Source organism: Gracilinanus agilis, chromosome 4 (genome assembly GCF_016433145.1).
Source record: "Gracilinanus agilis isolate LMUSP501 chromosome 4, AgileGrace, whole genome shotgun sequence".
Taxonomy (NCBI): Eukaryota; Metazoa; Chordata; class Mammalia; order Didelphimorphia; family Didelphidae; genus Gracilinanus; species Gracilinanus agilis.
This window is the reverse complement of record NC_058133.1, coordinates 160,263,029-160,286,163: the sequence shown is the minus strand read 5'-3', so window position 1 is coordinate 160,286,163 and position 23,135 is coordinate 160,263,029. Positions and strand designations below refer to the sequence as shown.

General features: G+C 35.5%; 1 protein-coding gene and 1 pseudogene across 10 annotated transcripts in view; one reads left to right on the top strand and one right to left on the bottom strand.

Moving 5' to 3' along the window:
• The window catches only part of TTC13 (tetratricopeptide repeat domain 13), a 97,704-nt gene that overhangs the window by 18,044 nt on the left and 56,525 nt on the right, over nt 1–23,135 (top strand). For all 10 annotated transcript variants that reach the window (XM_044676138.1, XM_044676137.1, XM_044676134.1 and 7 more), the window contains exons 2-3: nt 266–363; nt 11,532–11,607. In XM_044676138.1, the coding sequence (XP_044532073.1) occupies nt 266–363; nt 11,532–11,607 (174 nt within the window). The remainder of the gene's footprint in view (nt 1–265; nt 364–11,531; nt 11,608–23,135) is intronic.
• On the bottom strand, nt 1,665–3,207 carry LOC123244539 (annotated as a pseudogene).

Genomic DNA, 23,135 nt, shown 5'->3' with positions numbered 1-23,135 from the left:
GCTCATTTTCCTGTTCTCTCATATTTACTTCTTGACTGTACTTTTTTGTTCAGGTGGAATATGCTGCCTTGATAATGAGATACAAGATGTTGCCATAGCATCTGTGCTTATATAATTCTTACCAACAAGATTGCTGATTATACTAAGTGAGTTATATAGGAGATAATTTTGAATTTTTTTATAATTCTAAGTCAGGCTTAAGTACTTGATTAAGTGCCATGAATTCAGTAGGAGGGAAATAATCAAAAAAATTTCTGTTTTGCAGAGACATCTTTTTTGAACTTCCATGATTCTTCAGACTGTGAGCCAAAGGGATCACCGCCTTGTGACTCCTTGCTTTCCCTTAATGCTGAAAAGATTCTGGTATGTCTGTTATCCATGCTTTCAGTTAAAGCATGGCCCAATTAAAGGATCAAATTCTGTATGATCTAAATTAGTTGAGTATATTGATTAGAATTTAGTTCTTAATCTCTGTATGGATAGAATCTATGCGGATCGTAAACAAGAGTCATCTGAAATTAGATCAAGATTGAATCCTTGGTTATGAATTAGATAAGTTGGTCCACCCAAGTCATAAGACTTCTCACTGAGTTCCATGAATTGGTTGGAGACTGAACTTCCATGATTCTTAAGAGGGGAGACCTTATAATTTAGAGGGAAAACATTACCTAATTTTTCTACCCCTGATTTACTTAGATATCTTGACTGTGTATATTCAGTTGTGCAAAAGGGCTCCCTCTTCTACTCCAAAATTGAACAGCACCGGAATTTTTATAAGGTTCAATTCATGCATTATTTCCCATATTCCATACAGGGAAAAAGGTACTGAAACAACTTTCTAGATAATTATATTCACAGTGTTCTTATTCACAATTCAGATTTCCAACTAGGCAAACTTAAACTATTATAGATTTGATATGATTCTTTTAAGATTCATCTAAATGTGTCTAGTATGTTAGATATTTATTCCTTTGCCTTTTAAGAGAGGTTTTATCTCAGTGCCTGTACATTGAAAATAGATCAGTTATCCTAACCAACTTTATATTTTCATATAATAACTATGAACACTAGCTAGCTTTAGTTGATTCAAGATAAGCTTTAGGAGAGAGTATCAATCTCATTTATCTCCATCATTCATTTTCTATAGGTTAAAAGTTTGATTATTCTATCAGTCACCATCATAGTTCACATTTGTATGTTGGTTTAATAGTTATAAAGTTCTTTCTTCACCTCCTCCAAGATAATATAAGTAGTACAAGTTTTTAATCTCCATTTTATACATGAAGGAAAAATTAGGCTTGAAGAAGTTGTTACTTGCTTTTATCCATGCAAAGTATAACTGCCACTACTGCTATTCAGACTTAGATCTCTTCTCCCAAGTTCAGTGCACTTCAGTTCTGCAATAAATTCATATATAGCTTACATTCAGGGACATTTTTGTGGAGTTAATACTGAAACTGTAATAGTAAATGTTCTTTTTTGCTACAATTTTCCTTCCTTCCTTCCTTCCTTCCTTCCTTCCTTCCTTCCTTCCTTCCTTCCTTCCTTCCTTTTCTTCCACTTTATCTCATATTTGCTTGCACCACAACACCATGGTAATGACTTCAGGGATGGAAAAGATGGTGTAACAGCCTGAGGTGTTGGAGGGATAGGGAGGAAACCTGTTATTGCATGGTCTTGATAGTGCTCTTGAATTTGCTAACTGCCTAAAGCTGCAGTTTATAGGCCAAAAGGCATATCTTGAAGCCATATAGCCTGGGCAGTAATTTTTTAGTAGACTTTTTGTATTCAGGATGTACCATGAAGAGCACATGGGAAAAGCCAATGCCAAAGTAAGCACCATCTGTATGGCAGAGCCTGGACAACTTAGGTGTGCAAATATCCATGCACTTGGGGGCAGTAAAGCTTTGACATGGTCTTATCTAGTAAGTCTGAAAAGCCAATGAGCAGGATAGGATTGTTTTCTCAATATGCAGAGGGATAATAATTATGGTCTCCCTGCTGGTATTTTTCCAACATCTGGGCGATGCCACAGTTTGTGGGGATGTAGCAGGCATGAATCAGGCTAGATAGCATGTGGGCTGCCTACTCAGGCAACCCTTTAACAGGTTCCAAGTTGAGCATCATGCCTAGTGTCTACCTGTAGTGGAGCACCTGTTGCACCTGTTTATTAAGCCTTGTGAGACTGGACTTGTTCTGGATGTAGTCTTCCTCCACATCACAGAAGAATTCATTGCCTTGAAGTCCATAAAGGAATGAGATCCATTATATATCAGCAGACTGAGGCGGGCAAGGGAGAAGGAGAAGTTGTTCCTAGGTGTGGTAGCCACAGCAGCCTTTACCATCATTTTCAAAGTCCCTTAGAAACACTTTCTTGACTAAATTTTCTAGGATATCTCCCAATGAGATTATGATGATTTGAATTGGGAGTTATTGGAGTTCAGAGAAAACAGATTCAAAAGGCTATTGCAATGCTAAGGCCTGTTAGTAGATAAACAGCCATCAGAACCTTAATGGATGATTGTGACTTAATAAAAAGAGGAACTCAAAATGATTTTGTGGCAATAAGGATGTTCCTTATAGCCCATGAGCTTAAGCAAAAGCTCCCAGTACTGTAAGACATGTATCTAAAATTCATGGGAGGGACCTTAGAGATTATGTAGTTAAATTGCATCATTTTACAGAAGAAACAGATAGAAAGAGGTAGTGGCTTGCCCAAGATTACACAAGTGGTAAAAATAGCTGGGATTTAAGCCCAAGTTCCTTTTTTAAAAAATAAGTGTTTATTGCTATTTCTTTGCTTTTTAAAATATCATCATAATTTCCCTCAGTATGTCTCCCCACTCTTCCTTCCTAGGAGGCCATCCCATAGAACAAATAGTATTTTTTTAAAGAAAAAAAAGGGGGAAATCAGTATAATTGATCATTACATTGAAAAAGTCTGAACATATGTGCCATGTCTAGCACTTGTTGACCTCTCACCTCTTCACAGGGGTATCTTCTCATATCTCTCTTTTGGAACCATGCTTGTTTATAATTCTGCAATATTCACTTTGTATTTCTTTAATTTACAGTGACACTGTCATTTTTTTTATTATTGATACTACTTACTTCACTCTGCACCAGACCACATAGATCTTTGCATACTTTTCCATAGTCATCACATTCATTATTTCTCACAGCACAGTAATATTCCATTTCATCCATGTACCACAATTCATTTGGACATTCCCCTATCAAGAGAACTCAGGTTCTCTAATTCTGAACCCAATGCTATTTCTGTGACACCACAACTGTGTTGCCATTTGCCACCATGATCTTCTTATAGATTTTGTGTTATGCAGTATAATTTTTTAAAGGTATATGATTGAGATAGAAACCAAGAGAGAAATTATTTTATACTCATACCTTTAAGAGAACTCAGTTTTAAAAAATATGATAAATCAGTCTACATGTAGGTTTGCTTAATAAGAAGGCAATGTTGTTAAAACATTTAAGTACTTTACATATTGATTAATAGATGTGTATATTAGTTTCTTACTTCTGTATACAGAAGATACTATAGAATTAATACAAGAGATAGGAAGAGAGTCTTTTGCATCCTGATTGCTACCTGAGATTGTTGATTTAGAACTAGAAGGGACATAGCTCAGTTAATTCGACCCATTCATTTTATAGATACAAAAACTGAAACTCAGAGACATTATGCAAATTGTGCAAGGCTATTCAAGTCACAGAGCCAAATTTTGAATCTCAGTTCCTCTGACTCCATGTTAGTATTAATTTGTTCATTCTTGACTTTGGACCTGCACTGTTTTACTGCTTGCTTCAGTAAAACTGTTTTTCTTAGCATAACTAAATTTAACTATCCAAATAGACTGTTAAGTTGTTTTGGAGGTCACTTAGCATGTGTTTCTTTGTTATATGTCTTTTAATTTTTAAAAAACTTTACCTTTTGTCTTAGAATAGATACTAAGTATTGATTCTGTTATAAAGAGTTTTATTTAATTACACTCTGTCTCATTAGGAGCAAAAGTTTCTATGTAAGGGCAGAAATTACTTAATCTCACTCTGTCTCTTTAAGAGCAGAAGTGTTCTTAATCTCATGCTGTCTCTTTAAGAGCAGTTTTTATAGGGACAGATTTTTCAGTTAAGAAAGTCCATTTTCTCTGTCTTCCTAGGGAGCAGGGTTCTGGGGATTTTGGTGTCGTTCTCTCAGTCAAGAAGATCTGACGATCACCTTTTGAGAGTTTGGGAGATAGATATCAATCGAGAAAGAGTCTGATTACTGAGGGGTTTTTCCTTCTCAGTACTTTGAGGGAGAAAGGTCTGACTCTGAGACCTTTTCTCCATAGCACTTTGAGGGGACCTGTGGAACTGTCTGTGTCTGTGTGACAGACAGTTTATAACTGATAGTTAATAGATAAATTTCTTTAAGGAGTTTGTTATTGATTTAATGTTCATCAATTAGTCAGATAAGTTAGATAGTGAATTTAATATTAGTTAGAATAGCTTTAGTTAGGCCTGCTTTGTCAGGCAAGAAGATTCTTAGACATAGGGTTTTTAGAAATTTTAGTATAGGATTTAGATATATAGATAGTATAATAATTATGATATATTATCCTATTTCCTAACTCCTATTTCCTATCCATACTCTCCTCCAAATAAATAGGTGTTCCTGGTATACCAAACTGCTCTCTGTGGCTTTTATCAGATTCTAATTAATATTTATTAACTATAACAATTCTAAGGTAGAAGGGTGGTAAGGTTTAGGCAATTGGGGTTAAGTGACTTGCCCAGGGTCACACAGCTAGGAAATGTCTGAAGCCAATTTGAACCCAGGATATATATTATTTAATGCACAAATATGTAAATTCACACAGACTTTTAGTTACTTCTTAAGCAAGAAAGATGTTCAGTATAGCATTTGTAAAAGTATAAATTTTACACTTTATTCATTTTGTCTTAAGGCTCTGCCTTTAGCTTTGCTTACTTCCTAGCCATTCAACAAATACTTATTGTTTTCCATGTGCCAGACCCTCCTCACTGTGGAGAGCATAGCCTCCTTTTCTGTATCATGGTACAGAAGAAAAATTGCTAGATTTGGACTTAGAAGACCTTTGATGGTAAGCCATATCTCTTAAGATCCAAACAGCAGCAAAAAGGTTTAAGTAGGCATGTTTAGACATACGAGCAACCTGCATGTCATGAGCGTTTCAGGCTCTAGGTTTGTAATTGCTCCACAAAGAGGAAGGAAAAGTATTCTGGTCACACCCAGGCACACAGGACATGACACATTCCTTAGACTTTCTTAAATCTGTTAAATTTTTAAGTATAATTTGATTACAATCAAATCAGCAAGTATTTATTAAGCACCTACTATGCACTGTGCACTGTTCTGGAGATAAAAACATGAAGAATAAAGAGTTTACATTCTAATGGAGAGAGAATATGTATATATACATAAGATATGTATATATATGTATATACATAAAATATGTATATATACATAAAATAAACATAAAAAAGTTATATACTAACAAATTCAAAGTACTTAAATACAAGATTGTTTGGGAGGGTGAATGCTTTGAGGGAGTCAGGAAAAGCTTCATGTAGAAGGTAGTTCTTGAATTATATCTTGGAAGGAAGAGAGGGATTCTGTAATGCACAGGTGAGGAGAGAACACATTCCAGGGGTAGGAAATTGTCAGTGCATAGGTAAAGAGACAACAGATAGAGTGGTCTGTGTAAAAATTAGGAAGAAGGCCTGTTCAGCTGAATTTAGGAGGGAGAGTAATGTCCACTGAGGCTGGAAAGATAGTCTGGGGCCAATTGATGAAGGACTTTAAAGCTAGACAGTAGAGTTTACATTTTATCTTAGAGGTAATAGGGAGCTCCTGGAGTTTCAGATTGTACCCCATCTCTAAGGCTGAAATAGGGTAGAAATGATGTCACTTCCCTCTTAAGTTACCAAAATCTCCTATGAAGAAGTAAAGCATGAATATTTCAGTGATAGAGTAAAATGGGAGTAGATGTAGAAAGAGAGAGAATGAGAATAAGTCTTTGGTCAATCTGAATTCTTTATTTAAAAGATCTCTCCAGTTTCACAGGCAATCCACAATGGAGGTGTCACGAAAATTTCTCCAATGGAGCTCTGTCATATAAAGGTCAATCTGGCCTGGAGTACTTGTAAAATTGTTCTAACTTACCCCATGCAAGTAGGCTAGCTTTTTGTATGAACTCCCAGTATATATAGGGCTGTCCCAAAATTATATATTTAGAGTCTGTTGAAAATCAAATCCTTATTAACTTGTGGGCCAAGGTTCCCTGATCCCCCAAGAGACTGGACTCAATTTTGGGAGCTAACTCATAAAGCTCAATTTCTTTCTTTGGCCCATTGTCCCCTCCTGTTGTTACTCATAAAAATTTCTCAAATTAAATCTTATAGTTCATACTTGGGCTTCTCCAAATGAAATTAAAATATAAAACAGTTCCCTTCCCGTTGACTCTACCCTGCCTGAATGACTCATTGACTTTGTTCTCCAAATAGGACATTATTCAGGAACTGTGGAGAAGGTAAAGGAGTCCAGAAGAAGAAAAAAGGAAGCTGACAAACAAGTCTTATCTTTCTTCTATTCTCTTTTCTTTCTTTTCCCTGGAGTGCAACAAAGGACAAGAAATAGGATTTCTCTATGCTGATCCTCTCTCTGTCTTGGGGATTATATGTATTCACCTGTAACTTCTTTGAGTATATTTTAGAGATTAGAGTTCTGCAGAAGTGTATAGCAGAGAGAGACAATCATTTGACCCAAGTTCAAGTGTTCCCAAGTTTGAGACAGCAAGTTTGAAGGCTCAGAGATTGAATTTTCTGGAGGAAGAATGGGATTGCCTTATGTTGTGTGTTCCTTGAAGACAGGAGAGATCAACTACATAGTTCCTGAACTGTATCCTTGGAAAAAGCAAGTTCAGTGTATTACTCGTATCTTACAAGTCTGATGTGAAGAGATTACTTGTTTAGCTATTACCAGAGGATATTTATCTTGTAGATGGAGTTTAAACCCACAGGGTAGTGCTGTTAATCTTGTGGGGACTATGGGAAAGAGTCTCACTCATTGGAACCCCAAGTTCAGATCCTTTTGGGTTTGGGGAGAATTGATGGGCTATTTAAGTATCTTATGTATTTCTAAATCCCTATGGATTTCTGTGAGTCCTTTGAGTCTTTTGCAGTTTTCATGGGGTAAAATAAAAACCAAGATTCACATAATTTACCTGTACTACCATGTATGCTTGTTTGGGAGCTGGAGATATCTTTTCTTGGTGGGAATCTGGATATGAAATGTCTTGAGCTTTATTTTGAGAGATTTCCTAGAGTAATTCAAGGTAATGGGAGCAGTATGCCAAAGGGAGAAATGACTTTCATGGATCAGTCCCAAAGCCTGGACTGGTCCAGGTGAACTGAGAACCTTAGCGAGACCTTGGAACACGGATATAGTTGTATTTCCAAAGGTAGCTTTTGCCTGGGATTCTCAGAGTAGTAATAGTGAATCAGTGAATCTTCTCAAATAAAGTATCCTTGTATCAATCAGATTGACTCTAAGCAGTGACTTGTATTTTTTAAAAAGTTGTTTATTTATTGTGTTAACATTCTCAGGTAACACCTTCCCTTTTTTCCCTTCCCCCATTAGAAAAGGTATCATTTGACAAAAAGATATACATATACATAAAACTTATTTATTTTTATTTATCACTTCTTTCTCTAAAGGTTGAAGTCATTCTTCAAGTAGTATTTCTTTTGCTGTATATATTGTTCTCTTAGTCCTGCTCGTTTCCCTCTTCAGAATTTCCTGTAGATCTTTCCATGTTTTTTTGTTTTTTTTTTAAACCCTTGTACTTCGGTGTATTGTCTCATAGGTGGAAGATTGGTAAGGGTGGGCAATGGGGGTCAAGTGACTTGCCCAGGGTCACACAGCTGGGAAGTGGCTGAGGCCGGGTTTGAACCTAGGACCTCCTGTCTCTAGGCCCGACTCTCACTCCACTGAGCTACCCAGCTGCCCCCATGTTTTTTTGTTTTTTTTTTTAATTAGCTTGCTTGTCATTTCTTACACACTCACTTGTGTGTATTGGTTATTCCTTTTTGGCACCCATGGATTGATACAGTGTCTATGTCAGCCCACATGGGCCTCACAATCTTCTCCCAGTCAATTGCCAAACCTCCATTTCTGCCATCTTCCCATAATGCTTCCCTTGATTTATATTTTAACCAACCATTTTTTTCTTTACCTATTAGAATGTCACTATGAACATTAGCAATGATTTGGGGCATCTGTAATAAGATTGCTAATGGAAATCATTTTCCCTACCAATAATTTAATTCAATAGAATCTAATGGTTCATAGGATCTCTCTTAGCTAATGTTTACCAACCATTATCTTAAAAGCACAAAAATCTATTAGAAGAGTTTCACAAATGTTTAAGAAAGGTGGCATAACAGATAGATAACCAAGCCTGGAGTTATGAAGAACTGAGTTCAAATGTGGCCTCAAACACTACTTGCTCTGTAATCATAAAGTCACTTTGCTTCTATTTGCCCCAGGCCATCTGTAAATAGGGATATTAGTAGCATCTACCTTACCAAATGTTTTGAGACTTTGTCAAATCATCTTGACTTTCTCACTGGAAGGATATAAAAATGCCTATTAAAGTGATCATAAAGTCCTAATTAGAAATTCTTATTCTTAATAATAGTAATATGGATAGAAAGGGCTTGGTTTCCATGATTATGAACTAGAGCAATAAATGATTCAGATAGTCTAAGCAGTTACATTTTGGTAGCTAAAAAAATTGCTTGTAAACAATGTCAGAGGAATTCTAGAGATCACTTTAGTGATTTGCCTAGCTTCCTGACTTACTCATAGGAAAAAAAAAAAAAACACAACATAGTTGTCCAGCATAATAACCTATACAAAATAGGCACTTAAATATTTTTTTATACTTAATCAGAGAAATACTAGTAGTGGTATAGGTTAAAATATTTTTTAAAAAAATGCTAAATTTAATTTTAAAAATTCCGAGGTATCACTAATTTTAGTAATAGGCTTCTTACACTCATGTGGCTTTGTTTTCCTCACCACCATCATATATTGCAATGTTATATGGCTCAGATGAATCTGTTATGATCTCATAAATTTGTTATGGATCCAATTGGTCAAGGACATTACAGCCATTTATTGGGATAAAGATCTCATATTAGTTTAGAAAATATGTAATAGTTACACCTTTTTGAACTATCAAAACGTGATAAGAGCCATAGTTGTATAAAATGTCCAAGTATTATAAGTAAGATTATGTTAGCTATTGATAATTACCTTTATTTTGTTTTGGATTTCTTTTCTTCTGAATAACTTTGTGATACTTAATAAATGATTGTGAGTTGAACTGAAATATCTATTTAGATAGTAGATAAAGATGAAGAAAAGTAAGTTAAAATTTCAAGGAGTTTATAATTCAATAAATAGGTGGGGTGAATAAGAGGAATAAAATAAGTTTGAATGGAAATCTGTAGGGGTCTCAAAGTAGATGAGAGAGGGAAATTTTTTTCCCTTACTTTCTTTGGGGTGATTGGAACTTTCTTCTTTGTGAAATGTGGTCAGAGATTAGTTGGGAGAGGGTTGGTGACAGAGTGAGCAAAGAAAGGTACAAAGGTAGATGGGGGAAGATCAGTTTGGGATACAGTGGTTTATTTTTGTCATTAAAGTCCAGTGCAGGAACATAGAATTAAATAAATGAAGCACTATAAAATAAGGCTAGAAAGTTATGTTGGAGTCTGACTGATAGAGAGAGGTTAGAATGCTAGTCTAAGGAGTTTGAGGTTTGCAGTGGGTGTGGGAAGAATGTTACGCTGTTTTAAAAATATTTTATTTTTTCCTCAATTACATGTAAAAACAAATTTACATATACATATATTATAAAATGTTGAGTTACAAATTCTCTCCTTCTTTTCCTTCCTCCCTTCTCTCCTTCCTCCCTGATATAGTAAGCAATCTGATATAGATTTTACTTGTGTCATTCAGTTTTAAGGGGGGAAATAGCATGTGCAAAGCTGTACATTAGAAAAATTACCCTGAGAGAGACTAAAACATGAGAGACATTTAAAAGGCCTTCATTATATTCCAAATGGGAGGTAATGAAAGTCCAGGACAGGGGTTCTTAACTTTTTCTACAATAGTAGACCCCTATAGCAGTATGGTGAAGCTTATAGACCCTTTCACAGAAAAATGATTTTAAATGCATAAAATAAAACACAGGGTTACAAAGTAAACCAAAAATTAGTGAATACAAATATGTCATTTTTTTTCCTATCCAAGTTCACTGATATCAATAAATTTACCAGACTCTTTGTTAAGAAGCCCAGAAGGTAATAAGAATAGAAAGGAAGGGGTGGTTCCAAGAGATTTTGTGGAGGTAGAATGAACAGGATTTGACAACCGGTTATATGTGACAGGTGAGGGAAAAAGAACAATTTTAAAAACTGCCAAAAGGTTATGAGTTTAAATTATTGTGAAAATGTCAGTATGCTTAACAGAAACGGAGAAATTAGGATGAGAGGTAGGGCAAAGATAATTTGTTTTTTTGAATGTGTTGAGTTTCAGATTTTGGTGTTGGATATTCAGGTATAAATGTCCGAAAAGCAGCTGGTAGGAAGTCATAGTGGGAGTCAAATCTAGACATAAAAATTTAGAAGTTATTTGCAAAGAGTTAATAACTAAAACCAAAACAGCTAAAGACAAAATGCCTACATATGGAAAGTGGAAGGGGAAAAAAAGCTATAGAAGGGAACAAAGGAAATGCTTAGGAAGGTAGAAGCAGCATAAGATTACAAAGTCACCAAACTAAGGAAGCTGGTATCAAGAAGAAATGGTAGTCTTTCTCTGTTGTCCTGTAGAGAGGTAAAGGTGAATGAGGATTGGGAAAAGAGAATTAAATTAAATAATTAGATCACTGATGACCTTTGAGAACAATTTCAGTTAAGTGGTGAGGGTAAGAGATTGTAAGGAGTTTCCATAGATCTAAGTAAGAAGCCCCATTTGTGTTTTTATTTTTATATGAAAACAGAATGCTTGGGCTCTTGTTCAAGATCTGTTTATCTTTATTCTATAGCTCTATACCAATATATGACATAAGTATTAAAGTTCACATTTATAATTCCATTATTATACGTGTAAGGAGTAGTATGATTTTTACAGAATAATCGAGTAATATTGATGCCAGAAACCCTTAAAATTATGGCACTGACTTTTATGTAGCTAGCCAGTGCTATTTTCAGTTTCAAAATTTATAGAATTAATTTACGTGCAATCACACTATTGCCCCTTTCCCAAACAAGTGCATTATAGTATTTACTACAATTTCATAATTACTTTTAATGGTTCTGGGGTTAGGTTTTTCTAGTTTTAGTTGTTAAATATACCTTTTAAAAATGAACTTTTGCCACATCCTTGCAATTACTGAAAATGATTATTTGATGTTTTACAGAACCAGGCAAAATCCCTTGCAGAACAAAAGCGATTACCTTTTGCTACTGATAATGACAACACAAATGAAGAATTAGGTAAGATATTCTAGATGTATCAATGTTTCATTTACACAGCTCTTATAAGCAAATTCAAAACAAGATGGTGTAAAGCCAGTATAGGCCTGGGATATTCCAGCTCTGGCTCTTCCACCCTTTAGCTGTGTAGACTTTCCAAGTCAATCAACCTCTCTGGGCTCAGTTTCATTATTATAAAAGGAAGAGGTTGAAGCCATATATAATCTTTCAGGTTATATATGCTTAGGGTTGTGATTCTAAGAAAATTAATAGTTACGGTCATGGGTATTTGTAATTTTGGTCTTTCCTTCTCTATGGACTTCTCTTCTGTTTAAGGGAGCTGGGAGAGTGAGCTTTGGAGGAGGTTCTACATTCTATCTGTGCATCTTTTTATATTGTTCCTAGTGGATCTGTGCTTTCTAGCATGTCTTATCTATTTCCTTTTCCCCTACTCACGTGTGCTACAAACACCCTGAATAAGGCTCTCATCACTTCTGGCTTATATCATTCAAAAGCCTTCTAACTAGTCTCCTTCTCCCCTTACCAAGATATTCAGCATCCAGTTGCCATGTTACTATTTTTGAGGCACATGTTTGACTGAGTCATTCTCCTCAAGAAGCTTCAATGACTCTTTATTGCCTCTAGGATAAATGATAGCCTCCTTTGACATTTAAAGCTCTTCATATTCTTTTTCTAGACTGTCTTTTTTTCCAGATTGATCATAAATCCCTACCTCTGTCACAGATATCCAAGACCTCCATTCTATTCCCAATACTAGAATCCACTATCTTCTTGGAAGGAAACTAACCATCTGCCTTGAGCTTTACTGCCTGAACGTCTCTGGACTGGTCACCTGCTCTTCGGCTTTCCTTTCCCAAGTACTCTCTGGATTGCCCTTATGCCATGAATTAAACATAAATCTGAACTCTCTTTCATGTGTTGCTTCTCCCAACTAAAATAGGAACTCCTTAAGAGATCAATTCTCTCTTTGTTTCCCAAACACTTAGCACATAGTAAATGTTTAAGTGCTGTCTAATTCCATTCCCCACACATGGCACATTCCAGGCAAACTGATCTGCTTGTCCTCCATCCATGACATTCCATCTTCTGTCTTTATGCCCTTTATGAACTATGCCTCTAGTGCTCTTCCTTTTCCTTTCTAAGCTCCTCTTGAAACCTCTAGTATCCTTCAGAGGCTCAGTTCAAGAAATCTTTTTGGATCCCTCCAGTTGTAAATCCTTCAATTATTTTACATTTATTTTGTGTATATATATTTGTGTATATATTGTATTCCATCTCTTTCCCCCCAGGAGTATATAAATTCCTTTCTTGATTTTGTATCCTTTGTGCCTGGCATAGTTTCTTGCATCTAGGAGACAGTTAATAAATGTAAGTTGAATTAAATAGAAATGTGATTTTTTTCTCCCTTACTTGATAGCTGAAAAAAAAAATCCTGGTGTCTGTCATAAAGTGACAGTGATGATTTTGGAGAGGAAATATTTAAGCAACTTCTGGAAAAATTGTGGTTAGAATTTCATTCCCTTTGCATTTTTTCTGGATAATCTTATCATTCTCAGATTATTTCTTTGAGCCCTGCCTTTCAGGTCTGTCATCTTTTTTTTTGTTTGTTTATAGTTTTTTATAGATTTTGTTTATAGTTTTCAAGCCTTTTCTCCAATCAAATCTGATTTAAAAAATTATTTTCCCACATCTTCTGCTTCTTCTGACTATTGACCTTAACCAGAGAATTTATTCCATTCCTTCAAAATTTTTAGTCACTTTATCTCAATATTTTACTTTTTGTATCAATTTTTTAAATCAATGCCAGAATTGTCCTTACTAATGCAAGATTTCTCTTTGTTTTTTTTTTTAAATGTGTTTCTGATTTAGATGTGTCATGGTGTCAAGACTATCTTCCTTTTTAAGTCCAGTGTTGGAATTAATGTTATTTTTCCCCTCCTGATGACTCCTCTTTAGGGTCTTTTAATCTTAAGTTATTGCTCATTGTCTGAGAAACTTTGCTGCTGATCATGCATTTCCTCATCTTTTCCTTTTCGTTATCTAAGGGATTATTTTCTTTTGAATTTCTTTGATTGCCTTTCTTCTCCTTTTCAAAATTTATTAATATATTTAAAAAGCATTTTTATCTGTTAATAGGGAAGATTGAGTAGCTAAACTATTTACCACCTCAGACTTCATTACTTTGCCAAATGTGACTTTTCAGACAACTAGGCTATAGAAAGTATATCTAATACTAAAACTTGACTGAATATAAATTATCTTTCTTGAATTCATACCATATTTTGAAATGAATTAGGATTATTATGTATAATGTTGTGAGACAAGTGAAATAGAGTTTCTCTTGTTGGATAAAATTAGCCTTGCCTATATTTGTTTTTAGACTGCCATTATATGATTAGCTCCTAATATAGTTTATTTTGTTAGTGAAAGATTTGGACTGAGGCAACTTTTTTTAATGGACATATTTAGTTTTTTTCATTTCAGAAAGTTAATTACTAGTAAGAACATGATGAGGATTATATTTAGTTGCTTGAATGGAAATTAGATGGTTTACATCAGTAATGCTAACTTATATAGAAAAAAGAGACCATTAATCTATACATAAAGATCCTTGTGAGCTGCATACCGAGTTTTAAAATGCAGTACTATCTATGTTTTATTATGGTAGATGACAGCCAGGTAGCCCAGTGGATTAAGCCGTGGGTCCAAAGTTAGAAAGACTAGTGTTTAAATCTACCCCCTGCTTTGTGATCCTGGACAAGTCACTGTTTGCTTCAGTTTCCTTAACTATATGATGGGGATAATAATAGCACCTACCTCCCAGGGTTATTGTGAGGATAAAATGAGATAATAAATATAAAGTGCTTAGTGCAGTGCCTGACATGTAGTGTGTGCTATATAAATGTGAGCTGTTTATTATTATTATAGCATTTATTTTGTTAAACATTTCCCAATGACATTTTAATCTGGTTTGCCTACCCAATGGACTGCATATTTGATACCTCTGGTTTAGATATAACTTTAAAGTGTATATCCTAAAAATATCCACTTTATCCTGAAAAGCTACATCTGACTCTAGCACTACCAGAGGGCTACTTCTCTAATTCCTGTATTGACAAGCTGGCATAGAAGACGGCAGCTCACTTCTAGTCTTAGGGTTCTATTGGGTAACCTTAAATGATTGGGTTTCTAGTATTGTTGTTCACCAGCTCCCATGAGTGTGCCTTTCATTAATAAATCAGGACCTAATTAGCTTTTAGAAAGCATATTGTAAGAGTTAAAACTAGATATTTAAGGTATGGTTGCCAGAAATTGGATTAACTCAATTTCAAATTAAAATAGACCCAAGTCAGGATGACTTTTATGGAAGTTTATTTACAATTAAGAAGGTTGAAGGTAGGGAAATTGAGAGAGAGAAATTCTGGCCCAGACTAGAGGTCTGGACCAGGTAAGAATTTAGAGGCCCCAGCAGAGGAGCACAGAGATTAATTAAACAAGGCTTCTAGCCACAAGGCCTTTTACAATTAGAGAGGCAAGAGAGGCCTCCTTGAGAGTAGAGCCTCCAGAGGAGAAAGGAAATCAGCCTAACTTACCCACCTGACAATTCAGAGGGAAGCCTTCTGAGGTCTCACCAGAGATCCTTCAACACCAAGTTCAAAGCGCCAACCCCCTCCACAGAAAGTTATTTAAAAGATAGCATCTTTTGTCACTTCCTGTATCCACCTCCAATTTCAAGTGGACAAATGGCAGCCTCAACACTGTTTTGGACTGCCCAAAGGGCAGTCCCTTGTTTTTTATTTGTTAATTATTGTCATGTGTGGGTAACAGACCTTCCCCTCCCCACTTAATTCTAAGTTGGGTGAGGTGACATTATTTCTGATGGCTAGAGTCTAACAATGAATGAGGATGAGCTAATTCCATTTACACAGTATTTACTAAGGTGAATAGTAAGTACTTACTGTTAGAGTAATAAGTTTAGTAAGTCATAGTAAAAACTTTTAGTACAAAATATTACCCTTCATCACCTCCTCGCTTCCCCAACCCCTCCAAAAAAAAGTCTGCAGCTCAGTATATCATGAATATGTATAGGGTCCATGAATAAGGAGAATGGGCTCAGTCTTAATAGTAATGAGACATAGTATAGAAGGCATGTGAAAAGGAGTAAATTACCATTCCTGGTTACTAGAAGTCCTTTTTTTCCTTCATGGTGCCCTCATGGAGTTTGCCTTAGGTATAGCTCTCTGCTGGGCCAGCAACTTTGCCAAGTCTCAAGGGTCCATGCTTCTGGTGAATCTACAGCCAGCAACTTTAAGTATTGTTCATCTTTAGCTTTTTATGTAGAATTGGAAGGAGGATCTCTGATATGCCAATGTATAGAAGGCTATAAGGTAAATACCATATGCCTTGGAATTATTATTATACTGCCTCTTGCCTTAATCTAAAAATAAGTCAAGAGAGATAGAGCCGAGATGGTGGGATAGAGGCAGGAACTTACTTGAACTCTCCCAACATTCTGCTCCAAAACAACTTTAAAACAATGTCTCAAACCAGATTCTGGAGCAGCAGAGCCAACAGAAGGTCAGGTGAAATAATTTTCTTGCCCAAGGCAGCTTAGGAGGTTGGCAGGAAAGGTCTGGCACATCTCAGCCATAGTCAGGCCCAGAGCTTAGCTTAGTTAGTGCCTTGGCAAGTGTTGGGTTCAAGACTTTTTTGCATTGCTCATATGTAATTCCTTGCCCCAGTTCCAGGGCAAAGATAAAAGTGCTAGTGCTTGCAACTACAGGGAAGCAGGGGCCCTAGTCATAGTTTCTGGGCAGAGAAGAGTGCTCGTGGTCACTTAACAAGGGAATAGGAAACATGGTTTCAGTTCCAAGACAGAAAGCATTAGAACTTGCTTGCTTCTGAAAGAGAGCAGGCAATATGAGCACAATTTCAGGCCCAAGAGGAATACTTGTTGCTATCTGGGAACAAGGTCACTTCCTGGATAAAGACCAGAGCACAGCCCAGGAAAGCAGTATCCTCACTTCTTAACCCAGTGGTTCCCAAACTTTTTTGGCCTACTGCTCCCTTTCCAGAAAAAATATTACTTAGCCCCCCGGAAATTGATTTTTTAAAAAATTTTAATAGCAATTAATAGGAAAGATACATGCACCTGTGGCCATCACCGCCTCCCTGGATCGCTGCAGCACCCACCAGGGGGTGATGGTGCCCACTTTGGGAATCACTGTCTTAAGTCATGCTACCTTGTTTAGCTGGAAAAATCTTAAGTGGGGCGAATTACCTCGTAGAACCCCAAGAGAGGGATAGGTAAGAGCAGTTAGGAATATGGGTCTATAAGTAGCACCCCAAGCTGAGTGACTTTTTCTCTTCCCTGGGACTGGGTGCTGGGTGGATGAGAGTAATGGGATAAGTATTATCACTACTGCTTTCTGGGGTCTAGCATAACTGACCAGAAGAGCTTGGTGGAATTTAGCTTTTACCCATACTGATAATCAACACGACTGTTTTACACTGACCCGGAGTCAATTACTGCTGAAATCAACTAGCAGCAATTTGAAACTAAACTTCAGTATCTTCAGATCTCCAATCAAGATCATCTTTAAACCATCTTGCTTTAGTATTTAGTTTATATAGGGAATTAGATTAGTTTGTGAGGAAGTGAGGGAAACAAGATCCTGGTGTGGGGCTTCTGCCCCATTAGAAGAGAAGTCATCTTGTCAGCAACAAAGAGCTTTAGACAAATTTGGCCTTACCCTCTGTCCTATTTTTACCTGTTAATCCTTTCCCTTCAAGATCATTAAATCCTAATTTTAACTAAGGCAGTTGATGTGAGATCTTCTGAGATAAACTATATTGGCTTAATACATACATTACCAAAGCCATCCTCCATCTTGCTAGCCTCAGGGACAATTGAAATCCAAAGAGATAGGAATCAGCTTTGTAGACATCCTGAGCCAATTACTCATCCTTGTTTTGGGGACAAACCTCAAACAGCTAAAGTCATCAATTTCCTGCAGAATTATTCCCTTTTAATATCAAGTTTAGCCCTAGAAAGCTTGTCAGATAAGCAGCCATACTGGTCCACAAACATTTCAGTTAGATCTGCTTACAGAGTCCTAAACTGCCAAAGGGAGGGGAGTTGGAGTTTTATCTACTTTCTTCCCCTGCCCCCACCTGAGGCTTGAGTTTCTCAGCCAGGGCTCTGGGCCAGCTGCTTTACTTTTGCACTAGTAAGCACCAAAAACTTACAGACCCCCAGAAATAGCTCTGAAAAATAGCAGCACAAGAAACCTGAAACTTGGGACAGTACCTCCTCCACCTAAAGAGCAGAGCCCAACTTTAAAGTTGAAAGACAAGAAATTGGCTGAAACAGTGAGCAAACAACAAAAAAAGACCCTGACCATAAAAAGTTAACTATGATGACAGAGATCAAAATACAAACTCAAAAGACAATGATATCAAAACAAATAAAATGTTTTAAGGAAAAATGTAAATTGGACATGAGCCCAAAAAGAATTCCTAGAAGAGCTGAAAAAGAATTTAAAAAAATCAGAGAGATAGAGGGAAAATTAGGAAAAGAAATTAGTGACGCAAGAAAATCTTGAAAAGAAGAAGTCAACAGTTTGGCAAAAGAAGCACAGAAAAATACTGAAGAAAATAATGTCTTTAAAAATAGAATTGACCAAATGGTTAAAAGAGGCATCAAAATCCACTAAAGAGAAGAACTAATTTAAAAATAGAGTTGGCCACATAGCAAAGGAGGTATAAAATTCATTGAAGAAAAGAACTCTTTAAAATGTAGAATTGGTCAAATGGGAAAAAAAGGGTACAAAAGTTCACTGAAGAAAATAATTTCTTAAAAATTAATTAGGAGTGGGGCAAGCTGGGGAGTTCAGTGAATTGAGAGCCAGGCGTAGAGATGGAAGGTCCTAGGTTCAAATCCGGCCTCAGACACTTCCCAGCTGTGTGACCCTGGGCAAGTCACTTGACCCCCATTGCCTACCATTACCACTCTTCTGCCTTGGAGCCAATACACAGTATTGACTCTAAGATGGAAGGTAAGGGTTTAAAAAAGTTTTTTTTAATTAATTTGGGCAAATGGAAGCTAATTCCTCCACGAGACTTCAAGAAACAATAAAACAAAGTCAAAAGAATGAAAAAAATACAATAACATGATATATCTCATTGGAAAAATTACTGACATGGAAAACAGATTGAGAAGAGATAACTTAAGTGTTATTGGACTGCTTGAAAACTGATTTTAAAAATAGCTTAGACATCATATTTCAAGAAATAATCAGGGAAAAGTACTCTGATATCTTAGAAACAGAGATAAAATAAAAATTGAAAAAAATCTGCCAGTCACCTCCTGAAAGAGACCCCCAAAATGAATACTCTCAGGAATTATAAATTATAAGAGAGATGACTAATTATAAAAATAAATATAAAAATAAGATTATAAATCAAGAGCTCCCAGGTCAAGGAAAAAATATTGCAAGCAGCCAGGAAAAAAAATTTAATATCATGGAGACAGAATCAGGACCCACACAATATTTAATAGATTCTGTGGCAAAAGATTGGAGTGCTTGAAATATGATACTCCCAAAGGCCAAGGATCTAGGATTACAAACAAGAATCATTTACCTTGCATAAATGAGTATAACCTTCAGGGAGAAAAATGAATATTGAATGAAAAAGATAATTTTCAGACATTCTTTATGAAAAGACCAAAGTGAAAAGAAAATTTTATTTTCTTTTAATTAATAAATTTGTATTTATTTTAAATTTTTTTCCATGACATGATTCATGTTTTTTCCCTCCCCTCATCCCTCCCCATTCCTGGAGCAGAAAACTTGATTTTCAAAAAGGTAAACATAAAAGAGTAAGGGATTCAATAAAGTTAACATCTGCATTCCAACATGGAAAGATGGTACTTGTAACTCTTAAGAACTTTATTATTAGGACAGTTAGAATGAGTATACCTAGACAGAGGGCATAGGTGTGAGTTGATTATGATCGAATACTTTCAAAAAAATAAAATTAAAAAAAAATTTTTTAAATGCACTGGGGAAAGGGGAAAGAGAGAGGAAGAATGGGGGAAATTATTTCACATGAGAGGCACAAAAAGAAGAATGTTTATGGTGCAAAGGAAAATAGAGGTGGGAATGGTAGGCAATTCTTGAACCTCACCTTCATTGGAATTGGCTCAAAGAGTGAATAACATACCTACTCAATTGGGTCTAGAAATCTATCTTACTCTATAGGGAAGTAGAAGAGGAAGAGGATAACAGAAGGAGGGGGGAGGGTGATAGAAGGTAAGGCACATTAAGGGAGGTAATAGTTAGAAGCAAAACAGACTTTTGACAGGGTTGGGGGGAGATATGAGGGAAAAAAAGAATGGAGGGAAATGTAGCAATCATAAGTGTGGGTGTGAAATGTGAATGGGATTAATTCATTGATAAATTATAGATCACAAAATGAATTAAAAACTAGAATCCAGCAATGTTGTTTACAAGAAGCATACAGACACATAAAGAGTAAAAATAAGGAATGGGAGCAGAGTCTATTATGCTTCAGCTCAGGTGAAAAAGCAGGGATAGTAACCATGATCTCAGACAATAGCAAAAATAGACCTAAATAAAACGTAAGCAGGGCAGCTGGGTAGCTCAGTGGATTGAGAGCCAGGCCTAGAGACCTAGGTCTAGAGGCCTAGAGGTCCTAGGTTCAAATCCGGCCTCAGACACTTCCCAACTGTGTGACCCTGGGCAAGTCACTTGACCCCCATTGCCTACCCTTACCAATCTTCCACCTATAAGTCAATATAAAGAAGTTAAGGGTTTAAAAAAAATTTAAAATTAAAATTAAAATTAAACGTAAGCAGGGAAACTAGAGTTTACTAAAAGGTGCCATAGACAATGAAGTAATATTAATACTAAACATAGTTTAGCATCCAGATCTTAAAGTAAAAGTTAAATGAGTTACAGGAGGAAAACTATACTAATAAGGGACCTCAACTTCCTTTTCTTGGAACTTAACCATAAAATAAACAAGAAAGAAATTTAAGAGATGAATAAAGTTTTAGAAAAGTTAAATATGATAGATCTCTGGAGAAAACTGAATGGGAATAGAAAGGAATGTACTTACTCGGCTGTACTTGGCACCGTCACAAAAATTGACCATGTATTAGGATATAAAAACTTACACCCAAATTCTAGAAAGCAGAAACAGTAAATGAGTCATTTTCAGACCATAATGCAATAAAAAGTCAATAAAGGGTTATGGAAATATAGATTAAAAATTAATTAGAAACTAAAGAATCTAATACCAAAGAATAAGTGAGTCAAAGAACAAAACAGAAATAACAATTAAAAAGAATGATGGCAATGAGACAGCATACCAAAATTTGTAGGATGTAGCCAAAGCAGAACTTAGGGGAAAATTTATGTCATCAATAAAATAGGGAAAAAGCTGATCAGTGATCTGGGCGTACAACTTAAAAAAACTAGGGAGAAAAACAAAATTTAAATCCCCAATTAAACACCAAATTGGAAATCCTGAAAATCAAAGGAGAAATTAATAAAACTGAAATTTAGAAAACCTTTGAACTAATAAGGTCTAAAGGCTGGTTTTATGAAAACAGGAAACTTAATAAATAATTGGTTAATTAAAAATAAAGAAGAAAACCAAATTATCAGTATCAAAAATGAAAAATAAAAGTAAATTTACCACTAATGCAGAGGAAATTAAAGTAGTTGTTAGGAGCTATTTTGCTATGCCAATAAATCTGACACTCTAAGCAAAATGGTTGAATATTTATAAAGATGTACATTACCCAGATTAACTGAAGAGGAAATGTAATATTTAAATAATCACGTTAGAAAAAGAAGTTAAACAAATCATTGGTGAGCTCTCTCAGAAAAAAATCTCCAGAACCAGATAGATTTGCAAATAAATTCTACCAAACATTTAAAGAACAATTAATTCCAATACCATATAAACTATTTGGCAAAATAGGTAAAGGACTCCATCCAAATTCCTTCTAGAACACAAATATGGCACTTCTATCTAAACCAAGAAGAACAAAAATGAAAGAAAACTATAGGCCAATTTCCCTAATGAGTATTGATGACAATATTTTAAATAAAACACTAGAAAGGAAATTATAGCAACATATTGCTAAGATGATATGTTATGACCAGATGGTATTTATACCAGGAACAAAGGACCAGGTTAATATTAGGAAAACTTAGCACAATTAACTCTGTTAATAACAAAACCTTCAGAAATCGTATGATTATCTCAATAGATGCAGAAAAAGCTTTTTGACGAACTACAATACTACTATTTAAAACACTGGAAAGCATAAGGATAAATGGAGCTTTCTTCAAAATGACAAATAATATTTATTTAAAACTATATGCAAGGGACAGCTGGGTAGCTCAGTGGATTGAGAGCCAGACCTAGAGACAGGAGGTCCTAGGTTCAAATCTGACCTCAGACACTTCCCAGCTGTGTGACCCTGGGCAAGTCACTTGACCCCCATTGCCTACCCTTACCACTCTTCCACCTATAAGTCAATACACAGAAGTTAAGGGTTTAAAATAAAAAAAAAATTAAAAACAAAACAAAACAAAAAAACTATATGCAAGCATTATCTATAGTAGGAATAAGCTAGAAGCCTTCCCAATAAAATCAAATAGGAAGGGAAAGATGATTTTTTTTTCACCACTGTTATAAAATGTTGTACTAGAAATGTTAAGACAGCAATAAGAGAAGAAAAAGAAATTGAAGGAATTAGAATAGGCAATGAAAAAACAAAACTATCACTCTTTGAAGATAATGTGATGGTATGTGTAGAGAAGGATACAAAATATAACCACATAAAACATCAAGATTTCTATATACTACCAAACAAGTCCAGCAGTTAGAGATTAGAAAGAGAAATTCCACTTACAATAACTATAGACAGTATAAAATATCTGAGAGTCTCCCCCTGCCAAGTTAAAACTAGGAACTCTGTGAACATAATCACAAACCCTTTTCATACACTTAAATTCAAATCCAAGCAGTTAGAGAAATATTCATTTCTCCTGGGCATGTCATGCCAGTGTAATAAAAATGACAATTCTTCCTAAATTATTCAGTGCCATACCAAACTACCAAAAAATTATTTTATAGAGCTAGAGAAAAGAATAGCAAAATTCATCTAGCAGAACAAAAGGTTAAAGAATATCAATGAAATCAACAAAAAAAAAAATGAAGTGGGGAGGTAACTTAGCAGCACCAGATCTCAAAGTATATTACAAGATGATAACTGTCAAAACAATCTGGTACTGGCTAAGAAATAGAGTAGTGTATCCGTGAAATAGGTTAGGTATACTGTACACAGTAGTAAGTGATCATAGTAATCTCATATTAATTTGATGAACCCAAAGATCAAGCTTGTGAAATACTCGCCATTTGACAAAAATTGCTGGGAAAACTGGAAAGCAGTTTGGCAAATTTAAGTATAGACCAACATCTCACAC